This window comes from Gopherus flavomarginatus, chromosome 6 (assembly GCF_025201925.1).
Source record: "Gopherus flavomarginatus isolate rGopFla2 chromosome 6, rGopFla2.mat.asm, whole genome shotgun sequence".
Classification (NCBI taxonomy): Eukaryota; Metazoa; Chordata; order Testudines; family Testudinidae; genus Gopherus; species Gopherus flavomarginatus.
The window spans coordinates 90,055,732-90,079,891 of NC_066622.1; the positions used below are offsets into that span (position 1 = coordinate 90,055,732).

Consider the following 24,160-nt stretch of genomic DNA (forward strand, 5'->3'; position numbering starts at 1 on the left):
GAGAAGATGGGTTGAAAAGGTGGTTAGAAAAAGAAACAAAGTTGAAAATTTCCAGATGGGCACATAGGTCAGTTTTTAGGCCTGTCACAACCTTGACAGTGCCATTTTATCAGAAAGTTGCAACCTAACTAGTGGAATTTAATAATGCACTTAATGTCATGTTGGCTTAACAACTGTAACATACTATACATACACACACATTTTTCTAAACTCTTTTTAAGATCTGAAACTACATAGCTATATTGATGAAATTCCACTTTTGCTTTGACCTTAACTGAACATTTTAAAACACTATTTTAACTTGATATTTTGATTGCTATCATTGATTACCATTTTCACCCTGTAATTCTTACATAGTTGTTGAATGGCAAATATGAAAATGTATGTACAAGTGTTAGTAAATATCCAAATTTCTAAATTTTCTTAAGAACATGCTCAATGAAATGTTAGGTGTGCCAAAAAGCTTTTGTAAGCAAATAAGGCACGTAATGTTCTGTTCTCATTAGAACCAAATACATATTCTCAAATACATTTTCTAATTATTTTTTCCATGGCCCACGTATGCTAGTATATGAGGTAAACCACTTAAAATATCAATATTATATAAACCTAGCCAATAGGAACTTAAAAATAAAACTAGGAAAGATGCTAGTATCAAAGAAAAAAGTGACACTTTGTTCCACTGCAAAGTGAAACCAAACAATTTATTTGTGCTAAATGAATTGAAAGAATGTATTCAGAATACATTTCTTTATACATTGTACCGGCTTAGGCTGCTAAATAAGCATTCATTAGTGCCATGTTGTGCTACTTTCTCTGTACTCTGTTCTGTTTCTACCAAGCAATACAACATTTTTGGCTGTTATGCCAATATATTCCTATAATATTCATCTTATACCATATTCTTTAATAGTCTTTTGAACATTTAAAATAGTTGTTCAAACTTTGTTTTAGGGGAAATCACAATTAACATATTTCAACAAGAAAAAAAATCAGCTGTTCTCTACAATCACATTGCCTTCTGCAGCAGAAATCAAAGAGCACACTTTAATCAGCCACCAGTAACTTGTTGGCAGGACCACACTTATCGAAGTTCATTGTGACAGAACACACAGTATGGACAGCTTACAAGTTAACGTAAATGATAAATTAGACAATCAAATCTTAAGGTCGTGACTTGTACATTCCATATACTTTGACAAGTTAAATTCTCCACATTTTAACTTCAGACTGCACCATACATTTGAGGCTTTGTTTTTTTGTTTTTTTTTAAACAGGTATGAATGTGTCATGTGTGCTGAATACTGAACCTGTATTAAGCGTATTTATTAGGTGATACAATAAGAGTATAGTCTTGGGCACTGATTAACGTGTCTGACTTTCACTTTTGCACTAAAAGCTGTATCTTCAGATTACTGAAATGTAGTGCTGATTTACCATATGCTTGGTAAACACTGTTAATATTTAGGACTTTATAATATAGCCCATCATGCCTGTAATTTTATGCAAATTGTCATGAAAAGAATATAAAAAGATATCCCTTTAATTTTACAAACCTAAAAGCCAGGAAAATGAAGCTTTGGAGCCAAGCAAAACGACATAATGCCGTATTACCAAAGAGAGTAGCAATGTTCCAGCCAGAGAATGGACATACATGTAGTTCAAGTAAACACTGATGGAAAATTTTGTTAAATTAGTGTTGTAGACCCACAACACTGGCTGCATTTTTAGACAAATGTTTACAACAATTAACAATGAAGCGTATATAACCTCAGTGCAAGTAAGTCAAATCCAAATATGCCAGGTAAGCCTTTGGCTTTTAGTAAACTGCTCCATGTTATGAGTCCAACTCTGAATACAGACTGCTGAGCACATGCACTAAGGCTGAGAGGAGGGATGCACTGAATGCTGAAAAGTGGCTGACTGCGATGCCGTTGACTGGACTGTAGGCTGCACAGGTGGTGGTGGAGGTGGAGGAGGTGGCTGGACTGGGGTCTGCGTGTTTGGAGAAGGAGGAGGAGTGGGACGTTTAAATTTGTCAGGGCTGTTACTTCTTCGTGGTGAAGGCCTCTGCAGAACAAATATTGAAATCATGTTGAACATGTATACATTTTTAAGACACTTTAGCTGATATCAAGAAGCCCTCTTACAGACTCATCATTAACACATTGTTTAAAGGCAAAATTCTAAATATCAAATTAAATTGAAGAATCAAGTTCAAAATATTAAAAAGGATCACAATACAGATTTAGGTAAATAGTTATCAAGACAAATTCTGAATTTGACCTAACTTTGAAATGCACTAGCATAGCACACTGGAACCATTTTTGAGATCAAGAAGGTGCCCACTCCTCTAAGCGAGTAGGGGAGAAAAAAAATAGAAATAGAAATGTAGGATGGGAAGGGATCGCAATGCGTCACCTAATCCAGTCCCCTGCACTGAGGCAGGACCAAGCATTATCCAGATCATCCCTGTCCCGTGTCTGTGTAACCTGTTCTTAAAAAGACTCTGATGATGGATTTGTTCCAGTGTTTAACTACCCTGAACACTAGGAAGTTTTTCCCAATGTCCAAGCTAAGCCTCCCTTGCTGCAATTTAAGCCCATTATTTTTTGTCCTGGCCTCAGGGTTAAAAACAATGTAGCACCCTCCTCTTTATAACATTTTATAACAACTGAAGACTCTTATGCTCCCCCTCAGTCTTCTCCTCTCCAGACTAAACAAACCCATTTTTTTCCCTCTTTCCTCATAGGTCATATTTTCTAGACCTTTAATCATTTTTGTTGCTCTTCTCTGGACTTTCTCCAACTTGTTCATATCTTTTCTGAAGTGTGGTTCCCAGAACTGGGCATAATTCTTCAGTTGAAGCCTGAGTGCCGAGTAGAGGGGAAGAATTACTTGCTTACAACACTTCTGCTAATACATCCCAGAATGATGTTCGCTTTTTTTGCAACAGCATTACACTGTTGGCCCATGTTTAGCTTGTGATCCACTATAAACCCCCGATCCTTGTCTGCGCTACTCCTGCCTAGGCAATCTTTTCTCATATTGTATTTGTGTAATTGATTATTCCTTCCTAAGTGTAGCCCTGGAAACACTTAATGGCAAATAGATACCTAGAAAAAAGAATAGAGGAAGAAGCACAGCTATAATAACTATCTATGCTTGAACAAAGCATAGCAGCAGGTGCTAATAAGCACAACTTAACATTATCAGCATGTGGAGTTAAAAAGAGATAAGTGCATACCTACACTGGTATAGGAAAATTCCAAATGACTAAAAAGATCATATCTGAAAATGAAGTCATATGGCAGCACAAATCAAGCTGTTCTTCAGGAGGCAAGCATTATAAAAATGGTAAGTACATCCCTTTGGGCTGTTGCAAATAAACAGTGGCTAACAGAACTGCCTCCAAAGAAACTGCAGATTTGTAATAGTCTTCAGCATGCCCTTTCTCAAATACAAGAAGACGTGAAAATATTCTTCAAAGCAAGAAGATCTGATGTCTACTATACTGATTTTTTTTTCAGAGTGGAGGAAGCACTATCGTAAAATTAGCAATACAAAAATGTAAGACAAACCAAAATGTCTTCAAAATTGCAGCAGCTATGACCCAAATAACAAAAATAACAATTGTATATTAAGTCAAATCCTTAAGAACTCCAAAACACCCCTACCCCTGACATAACCAAGCAAGACAAGACAGCTACCCTTTGGGAAAGAAACCTGGAAACAACTCTACAACAGATATACAGCTTAACAATTTGATTGTTTATTAAGGAGGTTCCTTTTCCAACTGAAATGCTTTCCCCGGTAGGCATAAAATTCTCCAAATTAGAATTTGGCCAGGACACCAAGGGCATCTACTCTGCAGTATAAATGTATACAACAGATTAGACTGACACTGTGTGAAAAAGGCCATAGGATATCTGACCACTAATTGATCTGGGCTTCTGCTCTGAAAGCACGTCTAGCATGAGTGAATTTCTAATACCATGGTGGAGCCTTGGTTCAGTGCATGTTGAAGGCAGAGAACTATGTGCCTATTAATCAACACCATTTCCTGCAGCATCCAGCTTTTTGTCTAGGAAGTCTTCCCTCCAAGTACTGACACAGCTTGGTCCTGATTAGCTTATGGTATAAAAATTTAATACGTTTTTAAAAATCAGTCTCTCTCAAAGTGGGCAGACATTATTATTCCCCATTTTTCAGAGGCCTAAAGAGGTTATGCAACTAGCTCACAGTCAGCTGCAGAGCTAGGAACAGAACCCAATTTGACTCCTACTCTGGTACCCTATCCGCTGGACCATGCTGCCTCCCCCTACGAGATCAGAGCTCCGTGTGGTATGGCTGTAGGCCTTAACGATTGGGGAGTTAATATTAACAGTTAACCTATGAAAGTCCACATACTAGCATATTCTACTGTAATCAGACTCCAGCTAGATTTATGTCATGAAACTTTTTTTTATTAAAGATTTGACAAATCTATTTGTGCCTTTCTATAAAAATCTACTGAAACAAGATTTTGTATCAGAGGACACTGGCATAAAGAAACTTTGCAGGAGATTGTTTGTATACTATTATACTTATTCAGAATATATTGAATAGTGCTTCCTGTTTGATACATCAGCCACAAGGTATCTTGCCAAAGTGCTGAAGTTTCAGCTTTGTTTGCTTTATAAACTCAATGAGTATTTGGAAAAAAACTAGGGCTGTTAAAGGACTAAAATAATTAATCACGATTAATTGCGCAATTAAAAAAAGTAATTGTGATTTATCACACTGTTAAACAATGGCATACCATTTATTTAAATATTTTTGGAAGTTTTCTACATTTTCAAATATACTGATTTCAACAACAACACAGAATACAAAGTGTACAGTACTCCCTAAATATTTTTTGATTACAAGTATTTGCACTGTTAAAAAAAAAGTATTTTTCTACTCACTAATATGAGTACTGTAGTGCAATCTCTATCAAGAAAGTTGAATTTATAAATGTAGAATTATCTATAAAAAACCTGCATTCAAAAATAAAACAATGTAAAATTTTAGAGCCTGCAAGTCCACTCAGTCCTACTTCTTGTTTAGCCATTCACTCAGACAAAAGTTTGTTTACAATTGCAGAAGAAAATGCTACCCATTTCTTGTTTACAATGTCACCTGAACATGAGAACAGGAATTCGCGTGGCACTTTTGTAGCCGGCACTGCAAGGTATTTACATGCCAGATGAGCTAAATATTCACATGTCCTTTCATGCTTCAACCACCATTTTAGAATACCTGCATCCACGCTGATGATGGGTTCTGCTCGATAACAATCCAAAGCAGTGCGGACCAAAGCATTTCATCTTCATTATCAGATGGCACCAGCAAAAAGCTGATTTTCTTTTTTGATGGTTCGAGTTCTGTAGTTTCCGCATCAGAGTGTTGCTCTTCTAAGACTTCTGAAAGAAAGCTCCACACATCATCCTTCTCAGATTTTGGAAGGCACTTCAGATTCTTAAACCTTGGGGCAAGTGCTGTAGCTATCTTTTGAAATCTCACATTGGTACCTTCTTTGCGTTTTGTGAAATCTGCAGCGAAAATCTTCTTAAAATGAACAACATGTGCTGGGTCATCATACGAGATTGTTATAACAGGAAATATATGGCAGAATGTGGGTAAAAACGGAGCAGGGGACATACAATTCTCCCCCAAGGTGTTCAGTCATAAATTTAATTAATGCTTATATTAACGCATCAGCATGGAAGCATGTCCTCTGGAATGGTGGCCGAAACATGAAGGGACACATGACTGTTTAGCATATCTGGCACGTAAATACGTTGCAATGCCTTTGTACATACAAAAAGTGCCATGCAAATACCTGGTGTCACTTTCTGGTGAGATTGTAAATAAGAAGAGGGTAGTATTATCTCCTGTAAATGTAAACAAACTTGTTTGTCTTAGGGATTGGCTGAACAAGAAGTAGGACCAAGTGGATTTGTAGGCTCTGAAGTTTTACATTGTTTTGTTTTTGAGTGCAGTCATGTACTCCCCCCCCGCCAAAAAAACCCTCTGCATTTGTAAATTGCACTTTCATGAAAGAGAGACTGTACTATAGTACTTGTATGAGGTGAATTGAAAAATACCATTTCTTTTATCATTTTTACAGTGCAAATATTTGTAAGCAAAAATAATATACATTTTGATTTCAATTACAACACAGAATACAATATATATGAAAAGGTAGAAAACATTCAAAATATTTAATAAATTTCAATTGGTATTCTATTAAACAGTGCAATTAAAACAGCAATAAACTGATTAATTTTTTTTAACAGCGATTAATTTTGTTTAGTTAATTGCATGAGTTAACTGTGATTAATCGGCAGCCCTAGGAAAAACCTGATTAAGTTAAGTACATTAAATTCAATAGAAAAAAAAAAAGATTCCAGTTGAAAGATGTTGAGTAGTGTCCTAACAAATGTTTAATATATTTCCACTCTCACTGGAAAACAAAACAAAAAATTAAATAATAATTAGCTGCCTGTTACAGTGACACGGTGGTAGCATTATCTTGAAGAAAACCTGAGCTTGGAGCAATCTCAGATGACTCATCCGTCAGATGTGGTGGAGACTAGGAGAAAAATGAAAGTAATGTATTTACTTCCTGTGACACGGGGTAGGTTAGAACATCACGTCTCACACCTTGCCTGCAGATCCACAGGGCGATACCTATTATTGTCTTTAAGGGGACAACATGTTCCACTCTTTCAGAAGAAAAGATTTTCCACTAAGAATCAATTTCTCAAGGTACAGAGGTAATTAGGACTGAAGAAGGCAAACGACCTCTTAGGGCAAGGAAACAAAATCAAACATTTGCATTTTAAAAAATGGGTTAAGACAAATAACATTTTAATTCAAAAGAAAATTTACTAGTTTTTAATACTCACTGAAATTCCATGGGATGGTCCCATATGTTGCACATGAAGGCCTGGTGAGTTGTAATAAGACATTCCGGCTCTAGTCAGTGAAGTTGGTGGTGTAAAACCAACTGTGTGACTTGCATATGATAGACCTACAATTATTAAAGCCAAAGGAACATTAACATTCCTACTGCAAATAATATTGAGTCCTGCAAATAATAGTAAGTACAAAGTTTATTTTAAAACAAAGACAGGGTTAAGAAACTGATAACTGTATAGTTAAGTCAGGAATCCAGAAAAAATATCCACTGCTTTGAAAAAAGAATGTCATTACTTTTAATATTTTCCCTAACGCTTTGTCTAGATTAGGAAAATATCTTGTGTTTGAAAACATCTAGTAACTCCTCGGTTAACACTGTTTCGTTGTTACTTGCTGATCTATTAGGGAACAAGCTCGTTTAAAGTTGCGCAATGCTCCCTTATAACGTCGTTTAGCAGCTGCCTGCTTTGTCCACTGTTTGCAGGATTCTCTGGAAGAGAAGCCCCTCCTTGTGAGGATTAGAGCGGGGAGGGGTGGGGAGTGGTAACAATCAGCTCCCCTAAATTTCCTGTAAGGTACGTGGCTCCACAGATGTCCAGCAGCAGTTCAGCTGTCCCTTCCCACACAGCCATGCTGCTCCTGTCCTGCACTCTGCTTTGGAGCTGCTCCTTGGAGCCTCCTGCTTGCTGGGTGAGGGAGGTGCTCATATCAGGATGGCCCCCTGCTCCCTCCCCCCCCCGTTCTGTACCCCCTCTCCACAAAGCAGAGGAGGGGGACAGGGCTCAGGGACAGAAAGGATGGAGCTTGCTGGAGCTGTTGCTTCCTGTCAGAACTGGCAGATCTCCTTAAAAGGGCAATGTACTTGAAGCGGAGTCAGCATACTTAAAGGGGCAATGCAAGTCTGTCTCTCTCTCTCTCTCACTCATGCATGCACTTGTGCAGCCATGCATGTGTGGTCAGGAGGAGGGAGTGGTGTGCTCCAGTTGGATAGTGTTGGCTCATCATCATGTTCAGTTTTTGCAGGGAAGTGTTTGCAGCTACTGCCCTGCATCTATTGTGTTTCCTCCCTCCTGCCTCAGTCCATGCTGCCTTGTAGAGTGCGAGGCTACATTAACAACTGGGTATTAACCCTTGAAGGCTCAGGTGAGTGCTAGTTCATCATTTAGCAGCAAGGCATTCCCTGGGAAATATTTCACCCTCTTACTCCACCACCTCGACCAAGCCTCACAATCATTCATTGTTGTATACAATATTAAACAGTTTAAAATTGTTTAAAAAACTTACACTGTATATGTATATAATGTCTTTTGCCTGGTGAAAAAAATTTCCTGGAACCTAACCATGCCATCTACATTAATTCTTATGGGGAAACTGGATTTGCTTAACATCGTTTCACATAAAGTCGCATTTTTCAGGAACAAAACTACAACGTTAAGTGAGAAGTTACCATATTAAGGAACATGATTTAAAACATGACTTTTCACCTAGTACAGATCAGGTAAGTCATGTTAAAGTGATTATCTTATGGTTGACTGACTGCTAATGTACTTTTAAACATGACTTGTCATGCATACACTAAGTGTCAGTTAAAATACGTTGTTTAAGACATTTCCCAAAGGTCTTGTTTTCCAAATTTAAATAACCCCCAAGAAAATGGCTTTAAAGAAATATTTAGCTAGTAGTGAAATTAAGTGTCTGATTTTCAGAAGTGCTTTGCACTTATACTAATTGAATTAATAGGAACTGCAGTTGCTCAGTGCTTCTGAAGTTCAGAGCTTAAACCTTATGAAAACCGCACTTCTCAAAACAGAGATCTCCTGAAATCTTTAACTCGCCCTATTGCTTCCGGACAGATATATCTGTTGGATATGCAACAACTGCTCTCCTCTGTTTAGTATTAGAAGCTAACCACATTTTTTTTCCAATGGGCATCTGACAAAAACTTCCGACTGTCCATTACATTTGTATAACAGCATAAAGAATTTACTCAAACTGAGACAATTATGTCTGTCTGAATTTAACAGGCTCCACATATTTTTGCCTCTATCAACAGAATCCAGCACTACTGAGTATTACAGACCGGCATCTGGGTTTGTCCGTAGCTGATGGTTTACTTTTGTACTAGTGTTTGATAAGAAAATTTGAAGGAAAAAAAAATATCATTCAAGCTTTAGGTAACCAGTATTGCTGCACAGGGAAACCAGCACTATAATTACCATGGCTGTCTTAACTAAGAGTGATTCTGATCTCTCACCAGTCACACATCAGTGGCAACTCCAATAACTTCAGTGTAATTTCTCCTGATTAGATTAGTTTAAGTGATTTACAAGTAACAGCTGATTAAACTGTTTATATTTCCTGCTTAATATCCCATTTACTGATTTGACAGAATAAATCATTTGCACCTAATTTTTTTTTTTTTTAAATTATTCTTGTTGAGTACTAGCACAGTTCAGCTCGATTCTAAAACCAGTCTCCCTGGGTGACATTTCAGGCTGTATGTGCAAGAGGTGAAGTCAGAAGGATGAGGGGCAGAGATAGCTTTAAATCACCTGTGTGTCCTCTTGATTTTGGACTGCTTTGGGGACCAAATTTAAATTGCAGCACTGTGTCCCGCAACCCTGATGCACCTCAGCTTGCAAAGACATTCTCAGAAGTCGGTCTGTGGCTACTTCCTTAGGTCCTGCACCAGAGAAATTCTCTCTTAGCTGGAGCTGGGGATTTTCAAACTTCTGTACATCATTCTGGCCTTATTACCCAGCATACTCACTCAGTAAGTGTAAGGGACTAAGGTGCAAATCCATGAATTTATGGCATTAGATAGTTTCAAACTACTTTTCCGCAAATTCAATTACATTGGTTTCTAAAGGAAACACTCCAAGACATACAGATGTTTTATATCTCCAGACATTATTTTGAGCTGGATACACTTGGTTTTGTGTCTTATTATAGTGCCTGTAACATGAAGTTCTCTCAACTGTTTGCTTCATCTCCCATTACATTTTAATGTATTTCACACACTCTGAGTTGATTATGTCAGATTTCCCACCTCGTTAGTCCATTAAAAAAAATGTTGCGAATATTTTTTAGATTTGAAGCTTCAGAATATCAGAATATTTTAGAATATTAGTTTAATTTACAAGATGGGAAGAACACTAGGACAAGTGAATTATCAAAATGATAGTCTGGAGTATTTGTACATAAAACATACTTTATTAAACCAGGTAGCTCCACTGGAACTAAACACCAGTTAAGGATTTTAGTTTTGTTTTATAGTTAACTTTACCATTGTTTTGCAACATTCCCTGCTGCTGGGACACTTCCTGGTGGGACAGTTAATAGAGTTATCAGTAGTGTCACAGTTCAGATGTGAATGATACACCAGGAAAGCAAATCTGTGCCATCACTTTAAGAACCCAGCTTAGGTGAGAGAATAGTCACAGACCTACTGCTGGTGAGAGAGTCTATGACAAGTCTGTCAGGTGCAGCAGGTGCTGCTATAGCCAGTATGACTATGGTAGAGCAGTGGGGTTAAGCTATTGGAGCAAGGGGGGTTTGCTGCCAGGCTATGACAGGTCTTCAGAACAGTATCAAAAGGGACAGGTCAGAATAAGGGAATTTTTGGTATGAGTAGCCTGGCCACTAGCATTCCCTGCTGGCAGTAACACTAGAGTCCTACCCATCCACAGTCCTTGGGTAGGAACAACACGTGACTGTGTCATGTGCAAGAAACATGTCTGATGCCGAGTGCTACACATAAGAAAGTCCTCTGCTCCCACCCCTAAAACTCAGCCACTACAGAAGATCATAACTACATTCCACAATGAAAGACATTAGATTATCATGAATGTGTGCACTTGTATGTGTGTGAAGCTGGTTGTTCCAGCATAATTATGCTTCTGTAATTGATTTAAAAAATCATAATATATATCAAATTATACACCAAGAAGTGAAACACCTGCAATTTTACTGGTAATGTGTTTGAAACCACTGAGATGCAAGAAATCCGAACCATTAAGAATCAGAAAACAAGCCCAAAATCACATTGCATAAGAGAATTTGTGTACTCACACTTTTAGAAAAATACAACTTCAAATGCTAACCACTTACTAACTGACCTTTAATGGATAATTATGGTGTAGTCTGAGCATTCTTAAAAACATGCTGCATTAGATCAAAATTTTCTCTAATCAAAATATGTAAAAATATTCAAGTACTTGAAAAGTTTTAAGGCAAAATTACTCTTCATTTGATTTACTTTTTTTCCAGGTAAGCTTTAATAGGCTATTTAAGCAAATATAATACTATGGCACATTTTAAGGTGATGCATACAAAAGTTTACCAGAAACTGGTTTATATATGGTTATATATTTACCAGGTGATATAGGTCTGCTAGAACTTGGTGAAGGTGTATACGGGATTGGACTGGACACAGTTCGAGGTCTTAATCCTTGTGCAGACATCTCATTAAAATATCTAACAGAAGAAGGTAAAGAACAATTAGATTAATTTTTTCAAATCCGGATATGTTTTAAGTGATTTTCTGCAGCATTAATCTCACATTCTAAAATATATAGATTAGGTTAGCATTCAACCAGGCACTTTTGAATAGTTTGGAACTGCCTGGGTTAACATTCACTTTTTACTTCTGAAGAGCTGAGTTCAAATATTGGCTTAATCTGCAACTGAAAATGGCATCCTAGTCAGCAACCTTGTCTTGTCTATGCAGTATCATCAATGGTGCAAAAAAGTGTTTTACAGGAGAATGTAAATTTAGTCAACATTTTTGCATGTATCCTTTTCAGATTTTTGATACTATTAGTGCTAAAATTAGTGAGCACTTAATTAAGCAAAAGTTTAATTTTGAAATATTACATGCTTTTTGGCCAAACATTGGACAAAGAACTGTTAATATAAATTTGGATTTTGACCAACTAGAAGTGCTACAGTATTTAATCTTTTCCATATAAAATAGTATTTAATCTTTTCCATATAAAAATCACATCTAAGATGAAACCGCATGCCACATTTCTATTTAAACTGAGATATTAACCCATAAAACAGGGATAATAGAAAAGTAGGTGCAAACAATTACACACATTATTAGACCACGTGTTTAATTTAGGTTATCTTTTAGAAAAAGCTCATTGAATCACAATGGTGATACACTTCGTGCTACTGCTAGATGTTGCTTGCTGAATCCGTCTGAAAAAAAATGCAAATATTGCCTTTAATCTTCTAATCTAGTCTTTGAAACAAATATCTAATGTTTTGTTTTATTGTAAGTTATGTGAAAGTCATTCAGGTTAGTTATTTTTAATACCAGAATATACAAACTCCCTAAGAAGAACTTCTTTGAGGCTTAGTAGAATTCCAATTTAGAATAACCCTATTTCAGGTGCCCTCATACAGCTAGTATAATGTGAAATAGTGCAATAAAACTATACCAATACAGGAACTACTCACTTAGAGTTGTCCCAGTTAACATTGCTATGTTAAGTTGCTGATCAATTAGGTAACATGCTCGTTTAAAGTTGTGAAATGCTCCCTTCTAACGGTCGTTTCGCAGCTGCCTGTTTTGTCCGCTGCTTGCAGGAAGGGCAGCCCATTGCAGCTAGCTGGTGGTTGGTTGGAACCAGGGTGGACTGGCAGCCCCATCAGCTCCCCACTTCCCTAAGTTCCCTGTGCAGCAGCTGTGCGCCCTCCCCCCCCCCCCGCCACTGCCATGTGCTGCTCCCAGGGACTCCTGCTTGCTATATTGGGTGAGGAGGAAAGAAGGGGGCTAATTTCAAGGCATCTCCCCCGCCCTCGTGCTCCTGCACCCTGTTTACCCCATCTTCCATAGAGCTGGGGGACACACAATGGAGGGAGGGAGCTTCTAGGCAGTAGCTGTGGGCTCATCAGCACAGCAGTGTACTTAAGCCTAGGGTCAGCTACTTAAAGGGGAAATGCGCATTTTTTCCTCTCACACACAGGGTGTGTCTCTCTGTCTGCCCTCCCTCCTTTCCCACTGCCTTGTAGAGTGTTGTGAGAGTTAACCCTTGAGGGCCCAGTCAATTGCTAATTCATTTAGCAGTAAGGTATTCTCTGGGAAATATCTCACCCTCTGACTCCTCAAACTCAACCAAGCTTCACAATCATCATCACTGTGTACCAGTATTAAATTGTTTGTTTAAAACTCATACTGCACGTGTGTGTATATATAGTCTTTTGTCTGGTGAAAAAAATTTCCCTGGAACCTAACCCTCTCATTTACATTAATTCTTATGGGGAAACTGTATTCGCTTAACATCGTCTTGCTTAAAGTCACACTTTTCAGGAACATAACTACAACGTTAAGTGAGGAGTTCCTGTAGTGGCATATGGTTGAGCCCAGTAAGAAACCGAAGTATTAGCCTTTGAAGAAAAGACGTTTTAGGGCAAGCTTTAATGTTCTGCCATGATATTATTATGCAAGATTGTAGTAAGATATCAACTATTTCTATTTAAGACACAAAACCCAGCCATCTGTAATGTCCATGCAAGTGATGTAACTTTTTCTTTTAAATAGGAAAAAACCCAGGATCTTATAATTCTGATATCACATATGTACAGCAACAACATCTCAATTAAGAGTTCTCAGGGTGGCTAATCCCTTTTTTGGTATCTAATGTTGCATATATGGTTCTTTGGGGACTGGCAGAACACTAGAACTTGCAACATTATACATCTTACAATTTGCATAGGTTAAGGGTGCTCTAGGCTGTTCAATTCAGGCAAGACCTTGCTTTTGTGAATTTATGTCCAGAACAAAGTTACCATGTAATTAGTCTGTCTCTCAAGCTTATGTATTTATATTATTTAAATCTATATGCATATGTTGGTTGTAAAAGCCCTCCCCAATCTTCAAGTATAACTATTCTCTGCTCACGATAAACGTAAACCAGGACTGCAAGAATTAAATCACACTCCTACAAAGGATATGCTTAGAATATATTCTTTTGAAATTCTTTGCATTATTGTATATGAGCTCACTTTCAGAGTTGATATGTAGAAATATCAGTATAAGAGACTGGGCGGTATTTATTTAGTAGAGGACAGAGATCTTAACGTTTGAGAACACAAACCTTTCGTCATCCATTTCTAAGCTGGATTCACTTTCTGACAGTTGTCTGCACAGAGCTTCCCTTCGCTCCATTTCCCTCTGCAGTTTTCTTTGGAGCCTTAAATTCTCTTCTCTCATATGACGTTCCTCCTCTAAATATTGCGCCATCTTCTCTGAATCTGAAATTCCAAATTTGATAGCTCTTAACCAACTCAGTTTAATGTATATGCAAGTATTTTGAATTTTACTTCCTGTGCCCAAACATTTCAAATGCTGAAAGAGAGGATGGCTCAGGGAATTGTTAATTCAATAGTCTTTCATCTCTAAATCACTACTTCAAAGCCTGTTTTAAAGATGGTAGTGATCAAAAGTAGTTACTAACTGATCACTACTTGGTGAACTATGAAATTAAGCTTGCTTGGTCCTTCTTCCCCCCACCCTCATTTTTCTCCTCTTAACTGAGGAGATTTGAAAAATACTGCAAGCTTAAAAAAATAATAAATAAAATCAGACTTGTAGAAGAAACAGAAATTTGCCCTACTGTAAAGTTGAAATTTCATATTTCATATGGACTTACATTCTGCAAATGGAAGGACCTAAAATTTTAGAGCAAGACTTATTTTCTTTTCAAATATTTAATCAATTTTTAAGATTTACTATATTCACTTTAATGTTTAGTTTAATATGAGGATATACAAAATTTGAATACATATTTTTTTAAAACAGTTTACACTGATCAAATATGATGACAGAAATAAGTGAAAGGGTTTACTTCTCTAAAAACCACTGTAAATTACTACTCCCCAGGAGGTCTTTCCTTAAAATTATAGAGCAGGTGGAAGGGAAAGATCAGTACACAGCCATGCTCTGGAGAAAAACAAACATTTGAACAACTTTCATTAAATTACTATTTTATGACATTTCCCAGCATGCCTTCAATTAAAGAGATTTTATCCTGGAGATTAACTGGCAGGATGTCTGTCAATATTAAAAGTCACCAAGTGAGTTAGTCTTTACTTCAAATAGCTGCATTTAAGTCAGTGGGCATTTAAGTTTATGTTTTTAAACTAAGTCAGCTAATGTTAGTGAGGTGTGCTAGCATCACTGAGTATCTTAAATGATTGAATACAAATGATCAAAGCTAAGTATAAGATAGACTATAAAAATATTTTTGGATGCTCTATTTTAGTAAGAAGGAACATATGACGAAGCCTTCCACTTTGTGGGTATGATATATCATATTTTTCATTACCCTCTAATTTTAAGAGGTGTTCATGTTAATGGTGCACATCTTGATTCTTAAAATATCTGGATTTTTCAGCATTCATAATGATTACTTACATTTAAGGCTCCTCAGCAGCTTGGGCAGCTTCTGGGCCAGGAGTACCCCAGCAGCAGGAGTTTGGGTGTGAGGGCCTTCAGGGCTAGGGATTGCCGGGGGGAGGGGCGGCGGTCGTCCTCCCTGGAAGGGCGACAGGAACTCCCCTCCCTCAGCTCCTAGATCCACATGCTGTCTTCACTCACAGGCACTGCCCCCACAGCTCCCATTGGCCGCGATTCACAAACAATGGGAGCTGCAGAACTAGGCTTGGGGTGGAGCAGAGGCAGCAAATGGAGCTAGGACAGAGGTGGGCAAACTACGGCCAGCGGGATCTCCTGCCCAGCTCCTGCTCTGGGGGGCTAGCACCCGGCTGCACCCCTGCTGTTCCCCCTCCCTCCGTGGCCTCAGCTCTCTTCGTCATCGGCACAATGCTCTGGACCGCAGGGCTGCAAGCTTCTGGGGCAGTGCAGCTGCAGAGCTGGGGCCTGACCACCACGGTGCTCTGTACTGCGCAGTGGCGCGGTTGGCATGGCACCCAGCCACCAGTGCACCAGGCAGCGTGGTAAGGGGGCGGGGGGAGGGTTTAGATAGAGGGCAGAGGAGTTCGGGGTGGCAATCAGGGGGCAGGCATGTGGATAGGGGTTGGGGCAGTCAGAGGGAAGGGAATAAGGAGGTTGAATTGGGCAGGGAATGGGGGGGGGCTGCCGGGGGAAAGGAGAAAGGGGGGCAGAGAGCGGACAGGGGGTGGGGCCGGGCCACACTTGTCTTTTTGGGGAGGCACAGCCTCCACTAACTGGCCCTCCATACAATTTTGGAAACCCAATGCGGCTCTCAGGTCAAAAAGTTTGCCTGCCCCTGAGCTAGGAGCTGAGGTCGCGGCTTCCCAGGAGCCCAGCAGGGAGCCTCACCAACTCCTGCTTTCCCCAGGCTGTGACTCACTCCCCTCCCCCTGCGCACCCGCAGCAGTGCACCCCCAGGCCACACACCCCTCCCCAGCACCCACGGCATCCCCCTGGGCCATACACCCCCACGGCCTCTCCAGCATCCACAGCCGGAGGAGGACTGCAACAGGCGCCTCCTATTATTCCTGCCCCGTCTCCTGGAAGACTCCCAACTCGGGGGCCTAGAGTAGAAGTGGGACAGAGGCTGAGGCTTGAATGGCTTTCTCTGAGGTGCAGGAGTGTGGATCCTCAAAGACCTCAGATTCGCCCGTGAGTTTTTAAGACTGTGCAAGCAGGAGGCTGTATTTTTGGCAAACAAGCCCGCATAGTGAAAGGGCGGGTCCTGAATGGTGTTCTGGACCTCCGCTGGTATCCCCGACACCTGCAATGTCTCATTGTAATGGCAGTGGCCATAGTTCGAGCCGCCGAGCCTAACGCAGGCTAGAGGGAGTTTCTTCACACCACGCTGCACTCCTCTAGAAGTGAAAGTCAGCTGGGAGCAACTCCTGAAACTTTACCAACATGCTCCAGTAACTGAAAGCATAGTGGCTGAGTACTGCTTGCTGGCTAGCAACTCAAAGCTGGAGCCCTCCCGGGTTGAGTAGACCTTCTGGCCGAAAAGGTCCAGCTTCTTAGTGTCCCATGACTTCTGTGTGGGACCCAGCTGTCCCTGCCTCGTTTTATGATTTGTTGCATCAACCACTAGAGTCTCCGGCTGGAGGTGGGTGAATAGGTATTCATACCCTGTCTGCAGGACAAAGTACCTCGTCTCCATCCCTTTAGCGATGAGTGGTATCGAGGCCAGGGTCTGCCAGAGTACCTTAGTGGTGTTCTGGATAGTTCTCATCAGGGGCCAGGCCACCTGAGATGGACCCTCCAGGGCAAGAATGTCCACCATTGGGTCTGAGTCCTCTGTGACTTCCTCCACCTGGAGGTTTAGGTTTTGGGCCACCCTCCTAAGAAGATTCTGGCGTGCCCTGGTGTCTGTCACCAAGAGGGTGGTGGTAGTGTCTGCCATTGCTTCGTCTGGAAAGGAGGAGGAGGCCCGTGAGACTGAGTCTTCCTGACCCTCTAGCTCCCTACATGCTGGGTCAGGTGGGTCAGTTTGCCCCGGGACTAGAAGTGGCTCCAGCAGCACTGGTGGTGCTGGCTCAGATGCTGCGCCTGGGTATGAAGTCCCAGGATCCTTGTCCCATGGGGGGGTCCTCCAGAGCCCTGTGACATCAATGTCGCTGAGGAGGGAGCCTGGGTGAGGATGCCACTGATGTGGCCCTGTAGCCCTGTCCCTGAGCCTGATGACAGGCCCAAGAAGTCGAAAGAGGGCCACTGTACTGGCTGCATCAGGAGTCAGAAGACTTGGCCTCCTCTTTGGAAGAGTACTCTGAGCCTGGCCATGGGGGGAGCGGAGTCTGACAGTGCCGGGGAGTGGTACTGGGCTGATGGGAACAGTGCCGTAACATCATGGGCTTGCCTAAGTGGTGAACGGGGGGTGGTGCTGCCATCGGTGCCACAAATGGTGCTGGGGATGGTGTCACATGCTGCGCCGCCGCTGGAACTTAAGCCGACATCTGGTTCGGGGCTGGGGACTGTGCAGTCATGGCAATAAGGTCCCACATTGCCTCAAAAGTATCTGGCATGGAGGGGAGATCAAGGTCTTCTTCCAATTCCTCCTGAATCAGAGAGTCCACCAGCACCGGATTTGACGGACCTTTGGTCGGGGCCAGAGTCAATGGTGGTAGGCTATAGGTGTCCCGATGTGGGACGCACCCCGCGGGAATCCCCTCACAGCTTCTTGATGGGTGAACGACCTCTGTCTGCCACCTTCTTCCTCCTCTTCTTACATGGCAGTGGGGACTGTGAGAGGTGCTGCCTGCTAGAATTGGCCTTACGAGCTGGGGAGTGGTGCCAATGTTCCTTGGAGGAGTTCTTTCTTGGTACCAGGGCATCCCGTACCGGAGCGCTGTGCACTGATGCTGCCGGTGCCGTTTCCAGTACCAGCTGAGGGCAGAGGCCAACTCCATTAGGAGGAGTTTCAAAGGATAGTCCTGCTCCCTCTCAATCCTGGGTCTAAAGCTCCTGCAAATTGACCACTTGTCTGTATGATGACCTTCTCCCAGACACTTAAGACAAGTAGCGTGCGGATCCCCTCTGGGCATAGGTTTCCCACACCTCTTGCATGACAAACCCCTGTGACTGAGGCATGCTCCAGTGTCTGGGGAAAACTAGCAGGGAGGACCCCCCCCAAAATAAGCTTAGCTTACTATGAGACTACAAACTACTGTAACTACAACTCTATGAAACTATTTACAACTAAGAAAGGGGGGACCACTAGGTAGGCATTTGTGAATGCAAGAGACTGAGCTGCTCCAACGACCATCACTGGCGGTCAGAAAGAATTGAGCAAGCGGTGGATCGGCAGGGACCTTTATACACTGCCATGAAGGCGCAAATTCAGGGGGCTCCACAGCCAACCCGAAAAACCTTCAGACGATCATGCACGTGGCACACGTACACCAATTGGAATACGCATGAACAATCACTTAAGAAAAATGTAGGTGTTTTTGAACATTTTACTGTAAATCAAAGATACAATAAGGAAAGAAACAGCAAAAATGAAGAGTGCTTCAAGTTTAATTAATCACTCAAGTATTTGCACATGAAGTACTCAGTATTAAAAGCCTTGTTTTCATTGTCAAGTTTGATAAGTGAAGGCTATATTGGAGAGTTTGGCAAGAGTCACACTCCTTATCTTCTTTATGTGGCATTCAATACTAATATCCCAAACCTGTACACAAAGCCTCTGTCCAAGAGCACCCATCTGTCTGTAAAGAAGACCATTATCTCTGCAAAACGTTATTACTCCAAAAACTGGATGGCAATATTCCAGTTAGTCTGCCAAGACTAGCACACGGTGGGAGACAGATGACCGTCAATCCAATTACCAAAAGAAATTATATACCAACAGAGACTGTGTGCCTTACTCTAGCTAGTAGAGTCAACATCTTACACAGAGGTACAGGTAACACTTTCCCACTCAGAGTTTATGCCCCAGCATGGTATTGGAGCAGCTGTGTTGCTGGAATTCCTATCTTTCAAATGAAATGCAAAGTATAGGACTGACTATTCATTGTAAAAAAATCAAATAACATTTTCACACAGTAAAGGATTTAATCACAATGGCCTAGTTAAACTTCAATCTGAATATTAAGTTTTGCCATCTACCTTTAATTTTTAAATGGATGAGAACAGTAAGTGAAGAGTATCTTCACTGCTCTCACAGTTGGTGCAGTTTAAACAGCAAATAAATTCCAGCACCAACTAAACTAAAAATATGTAGGAATTCCTTTAGGTGCACTTTAGTAAACTGTTAGCTACAAACTCCATTTATAGCCAAAGAGAGTTTACTTACGTTGCAACTGTGCAGCTCTTAGTTGTTTCTTTAACCTCTCTACTTCATTCTTTAAAAATCTGATATGTCGCATCATATTTTCTGGAGAATCTATTTCCATTGATATGTCTCGGGGTGATGGTGGAGCAGAGACTGGTTGGTCTAACTTCTCCTGCAAAATTCTGTATTAAAAATAATTTAGATGTTATTGTATTTCTGAACGTTAGAAGCACATACTTTGAAATAGTAAAATTTTACTAGGTATACATTGCTCCAATTATGTTTTAATAGTATGCTTAAGTTTTATTAATGAAGGTAAAGTTTATTTTGTCAAATGCCACCTGTTAGATCTTTCAAAATTTAAGTGTTCAGATGCTCATACTGTCAAAGTGCTTCTAATAGTAAATGCACACCATTTTGAAAATGAATAGTTTTTGTACACCTCAGTGAAATAACTTTATGAAAGCCTCAACTATACCCACTATATGCCCAAATTTCAAGAAGTATTTCATTTAAATAACTGTCAAAATAGAGTTAAAAGGGAAACTGAATTTACAGGGGCAGAAACAAGGTATAAACAAGCTATATTTATAGCCTTGTTCCATTATTCATTTAACTGTGGATTTATATTAATCCCCTCCTAATTCTCTTAAGTAACTTCTCAGCAAATTCAGGTCCAACTCTTGTGGTACATTTATATTTGTGCTATTGGATAAAGAACTCGTTCCTCAAAGAGATCAGAGCAGAGCAGCATTCATAAAGTGCACATTAACACTTTTTTCCTGCACTACTGATCTATGAATATATACATTCACTGTGTTGCTGAATAAAAGCAAACTAGACACAGCTTCCAAAATAGATATTCTATTTAGTATCTCTGCACAGAAAAGTATTTCATATCATATTTCTATAGTTAGGGTTTCAAATTACAGCAAGCCTAAATTTAAATATCTGGAATCTGTCTTAATTATTAGGGTTTCAGGCACAATTTGCTTTTTGTATAAAGTGAGCTCTGCAATAGAATGATGTGCTACATAAAGGTTCTTGAAGTCAAGGGATGGAGGAATCTACTAGCATGAAAATATGAAATAGTTCTCTCTTAGACACATACTGGGCAAAGTCAAACAGGAAACTGTGCAGCTGAAGATGAATACAGGTACAAGACAGCATAAGCCCTAAGTAGGGGTCCATTCTTCATGGAGCTTTTGACACTGGTATGAGAGAGATTTTTTTTTAGAGCACCACTTCATTTCCCATTAAGTGGGCTACCATTCAACACAGAACTATAAAGACAAATGTAAACTACTTTTAATGGTATTTTTTCAACTCTGGGCTTATTCATTATTACTTGTATTGCAGAACTTCCTAGAGGCCCAACCAGGAATTAAAGGCCTCTTTCAGATGGATGCTGTACAGCTGTATAACAGAAGAGTCCCTGTATGCTTAAGTATGCTTAAGTTTTATTAACGAAGGTAAAGTTTATAATCAGAGCTTATAAACTTATGTCCTTTTTTTATTTTCTGTGATGTATTGAGGGTCTAAAAGATTTTTTGAATTTTTTTTTAATCATGAAAATATCAGGAATGTCAAACCTGAGTGTCCCTAGTTTTGCAGAACCACCTCTGGGAGGTTTCAAGGACATTTAATGTGAGCTGTAATACCCTTACAGCAGGGAAAGATTGTATAACATTATTTTAAAATAGCCTTTGGTTAAAGATTTGTCACTGAAATTAAAAAGCTGTTAAAAGACCAAAGCAAAGTTTAAAAAAATATGATGAAAAATATCTTCTTCCGAATTGCTCAGTTCTCTCTTCATTCTTGTGATGCCACAATTTCACTATCCTTAAGCCAGTCTTCCAGGCTACAAAGGACCTGACTTTCTTATGGGATAAACAAGCAGAAAAGAAAAAGCAAAACACACTTTCAAAACACACTTTATCACTATACACGATAAAGCAGAAAAGAAAGGGTACAAGCCCAATTGTTTTCTTTGCAGGTCACCTTTTAAAACAGCGTTAAAACCACCCTGTCAGCAAATATTAAGAGAGTAAGTTTGCAAGTTTCTCCCTGGTTTCTTGTACTACTTTGTTTTAGCAAATTTAAGCAGTCAAGTATGTGATACATTGTAAAACAAGTAACTTTTGAAATGTTGTAACTTCTGCACCTTTGGCAGATCAAACAAGCCTCTTGCAATGAATGAAGTATTAAATAGTGTATCTTTAATAATGAACACATGACAAAACAAACCGTTTCTCTGCTTCAAGTTTATCCATCCTCTTCCAGAGACGATTCACTAGTGCTTCTTGTTCTTGTTCCAATGTATTTTCAAGGTCAATCTTCTCTCGTCTTAGCTGAGGAAAAAAATTGTTTGGTGAAAGAGATGAGAATTGACTTTTCTGTTTAAGATTTTTATTCTGGAAAGTTTAATATTCATCCTATTGCTAAATTTTGGGAGGAAACTGTAGATTCATTAAAACAAATAGTGGAATAGTATCAAAGTAAATGGAGATCATGGAATCACATCAATACAGGTACGTAAGCTGCCTTTGGTGTACGTTGCCTTTTCTCCGTACATAGATCCCTTCTACACAGAACCTCTCATTCCCAGGTTTGGGTTGCTCTGTCTTTTTCCATACCTGGTCACGGAGCTGCAGTGCGGCCAGCAAGTGAAAGGATAGGTCCTAGCAGACAGACATCATTCATTGCATGTGTCATAGTAACTTAAAGTGACAATGTAGTCACAAGCTTACACATCTACTGTATATACAATTATTCTTATAGGTAATTTAAAAAAATTAAAATGGAAAATTAAACAACGAACGTTGACACTACAGAGGTTTATGTTTACTTGACATGAGAGGCAAGTTGTGTGCATCACAGGTAAATACAGCAAGCAATGAAGAAAAGTGGTGTCTCTATTTTTAGATAACTCTTATAGAACCAAATTCTAAAGCCAGCAGAAACAAGGGCTCATAGAGCTTCCAGTTTTCCAATGGCTATTAAAAGACTAGTTAGCATTATTGATTCAAGTATGAGCTACCAGAAAATAGGAAAAATCCTGCACATCAGAATATCCCCAAAGAAGCTGGACAGTAGTCAGTTCTGGATGAGAATGCACGGCAAGTTCAACAAGTACAATTGTAACTGTGAAGACATCAAAGTGCAGTAGCTCTGAAGAGAAAAGTAACAATAATGAAATGTACCTAAGCTAAAAGGGTTTAATACTTCAGCCTTCTACACCACTTTCCATCTGTCTATCTCAAACCAACCAAATACTAATACCACACCTGATGGGGAATTAAATGTTCTCATTTTACAAATGGGAAAACTGAGGAACAGAGATTATGATTTGCTCACAGCCATTCTGCTTATTTATGGCTGAGTCAGAAACTGAATCCAGATCTCTTGAATCTCAGACCTGTGCTTAGCCCTTACATACAGTGGACCCTTCCTCTAAGACAAGTGAATTGTGATTATTAATAAATTAATCCAGATACCAAAGCAAAATTAGATATTGAATTGGTTCATGAAACAGTTTACCTTCCAAATACAAGTTTTTGGTACATGTACAAGTTTTTTTCATCCAAGCTGAGAAAAAATTAGTTACTGCAAATAAAACGACTATTGCACTCAAATCATGACTTTTTTAAAATGACAAATCTCTCTATCAGTTAAAGTAAAAAACTGAAGAACTAATAAGACTTTCCTTTGCATTTGTGTGACAGACTCTTTAATCCAGACAGTTATTTTTTAATTTTAAAAAGTGCTTTTGAATTGAGATTCTAGATTAATAGTCAAGGAAATGTACACTTAATACAACCGAAAGTCAAGTCCAGAAGCAGTATGTTGCAGTAAACATTCAAGGCATTAGAATGTGGATCCTGACTCTAGCAGAAGCTGGAGAGATATAAATAAAGTATTTAGCATGTTGCTCTTTAGTCAATTCATCTCACCAGTGCTTGAAAGAATACAGGATATTCTGAGAATTCACTCCTTCCTTCCCCCATACACATTTTTACTACATCATGAAGGTACATAGAGGAAAGTTTAGATTGGACATTAGAAAAAACTTCCTGTCAGTGTGGTTAAGCACTGGAATAAATTGCCTAGGGAGATTGTTGAATCTCCATCATCTGAGATTTTTAAGATCAGGTTAGACAAACACCTGTCAAGGATGGTCTAGATAATACTTAGTTCTGCCATGAGTACAGGGGAGTGGACCAGATGACCTTTCGAGGTCCCTTCCAATCCTATGATCACCTGATGATAGGGGATGACTACAGATCAGCTGTTGTAGTACAGCGGTCTCTGCATCATTTAATTCATACAATTCAGATTACATTAATCATGTTTGAACTCTTCTTTTAATCACTTTTACATTTCAGGTACAATCTAGCACAACTCAAAAAAGCTTACATGAGAAAAACAAAGTAATATAAATTTTCTTCAGTCAATCAACAATTGCCAACAAACTCAGA

General features: G+C 39.6%; 1 protein-coding gene across 2 annotated transcripts in view; it reads right to left on the bottom strand.

The window, feature by feature from the left end:
- Positions 1-685: 685 nt before the first annotated feature.
- The window catches only part of CCDC6 (coiled-coil domain containing 6), a 77,181-nt gene continuing 53,706 nt past the window's right edge, over positions 686-24,160 (bottom strand). Inside the window, exons 4-10 of one of the 2 annotated variants that reach the window (XM_050960804.1) lie at positions 21,930-22,033; positions 19,704-19,864; positions 14,055-14,211; positions 11,324-11,424; positions 6,936-7,060; positions 6,571-6,619; positions 1,960-2,070 (exon numbers count right to left, since the gene is read on the bottom strand). In XM_050960804.1, coding sequence (XP_050816761.1) covers positions 2,048-2,070; positions 6,571-6,619; positions 6,936-7,060; positions 11,324-11,424; positions 14,055-14,211; positions 19,704-19,864; positions 21,930-22,033 — 720 coding nt within the window. In that variant the 3' untranslated portion in view covers positions 1,960-2,047. Of the gene's footprint in view, positions 2,071-6,570; positions 6,620-6,935; positions 7,061-11,323; positions 11,425-14,054; positions 14,212-19,703; positions 19,865-21,929; positions 22,034-24,160 lie in introns of both variants that reach the window. The other variant, XM_050960803.1, reaches the window with a different exon arrangement.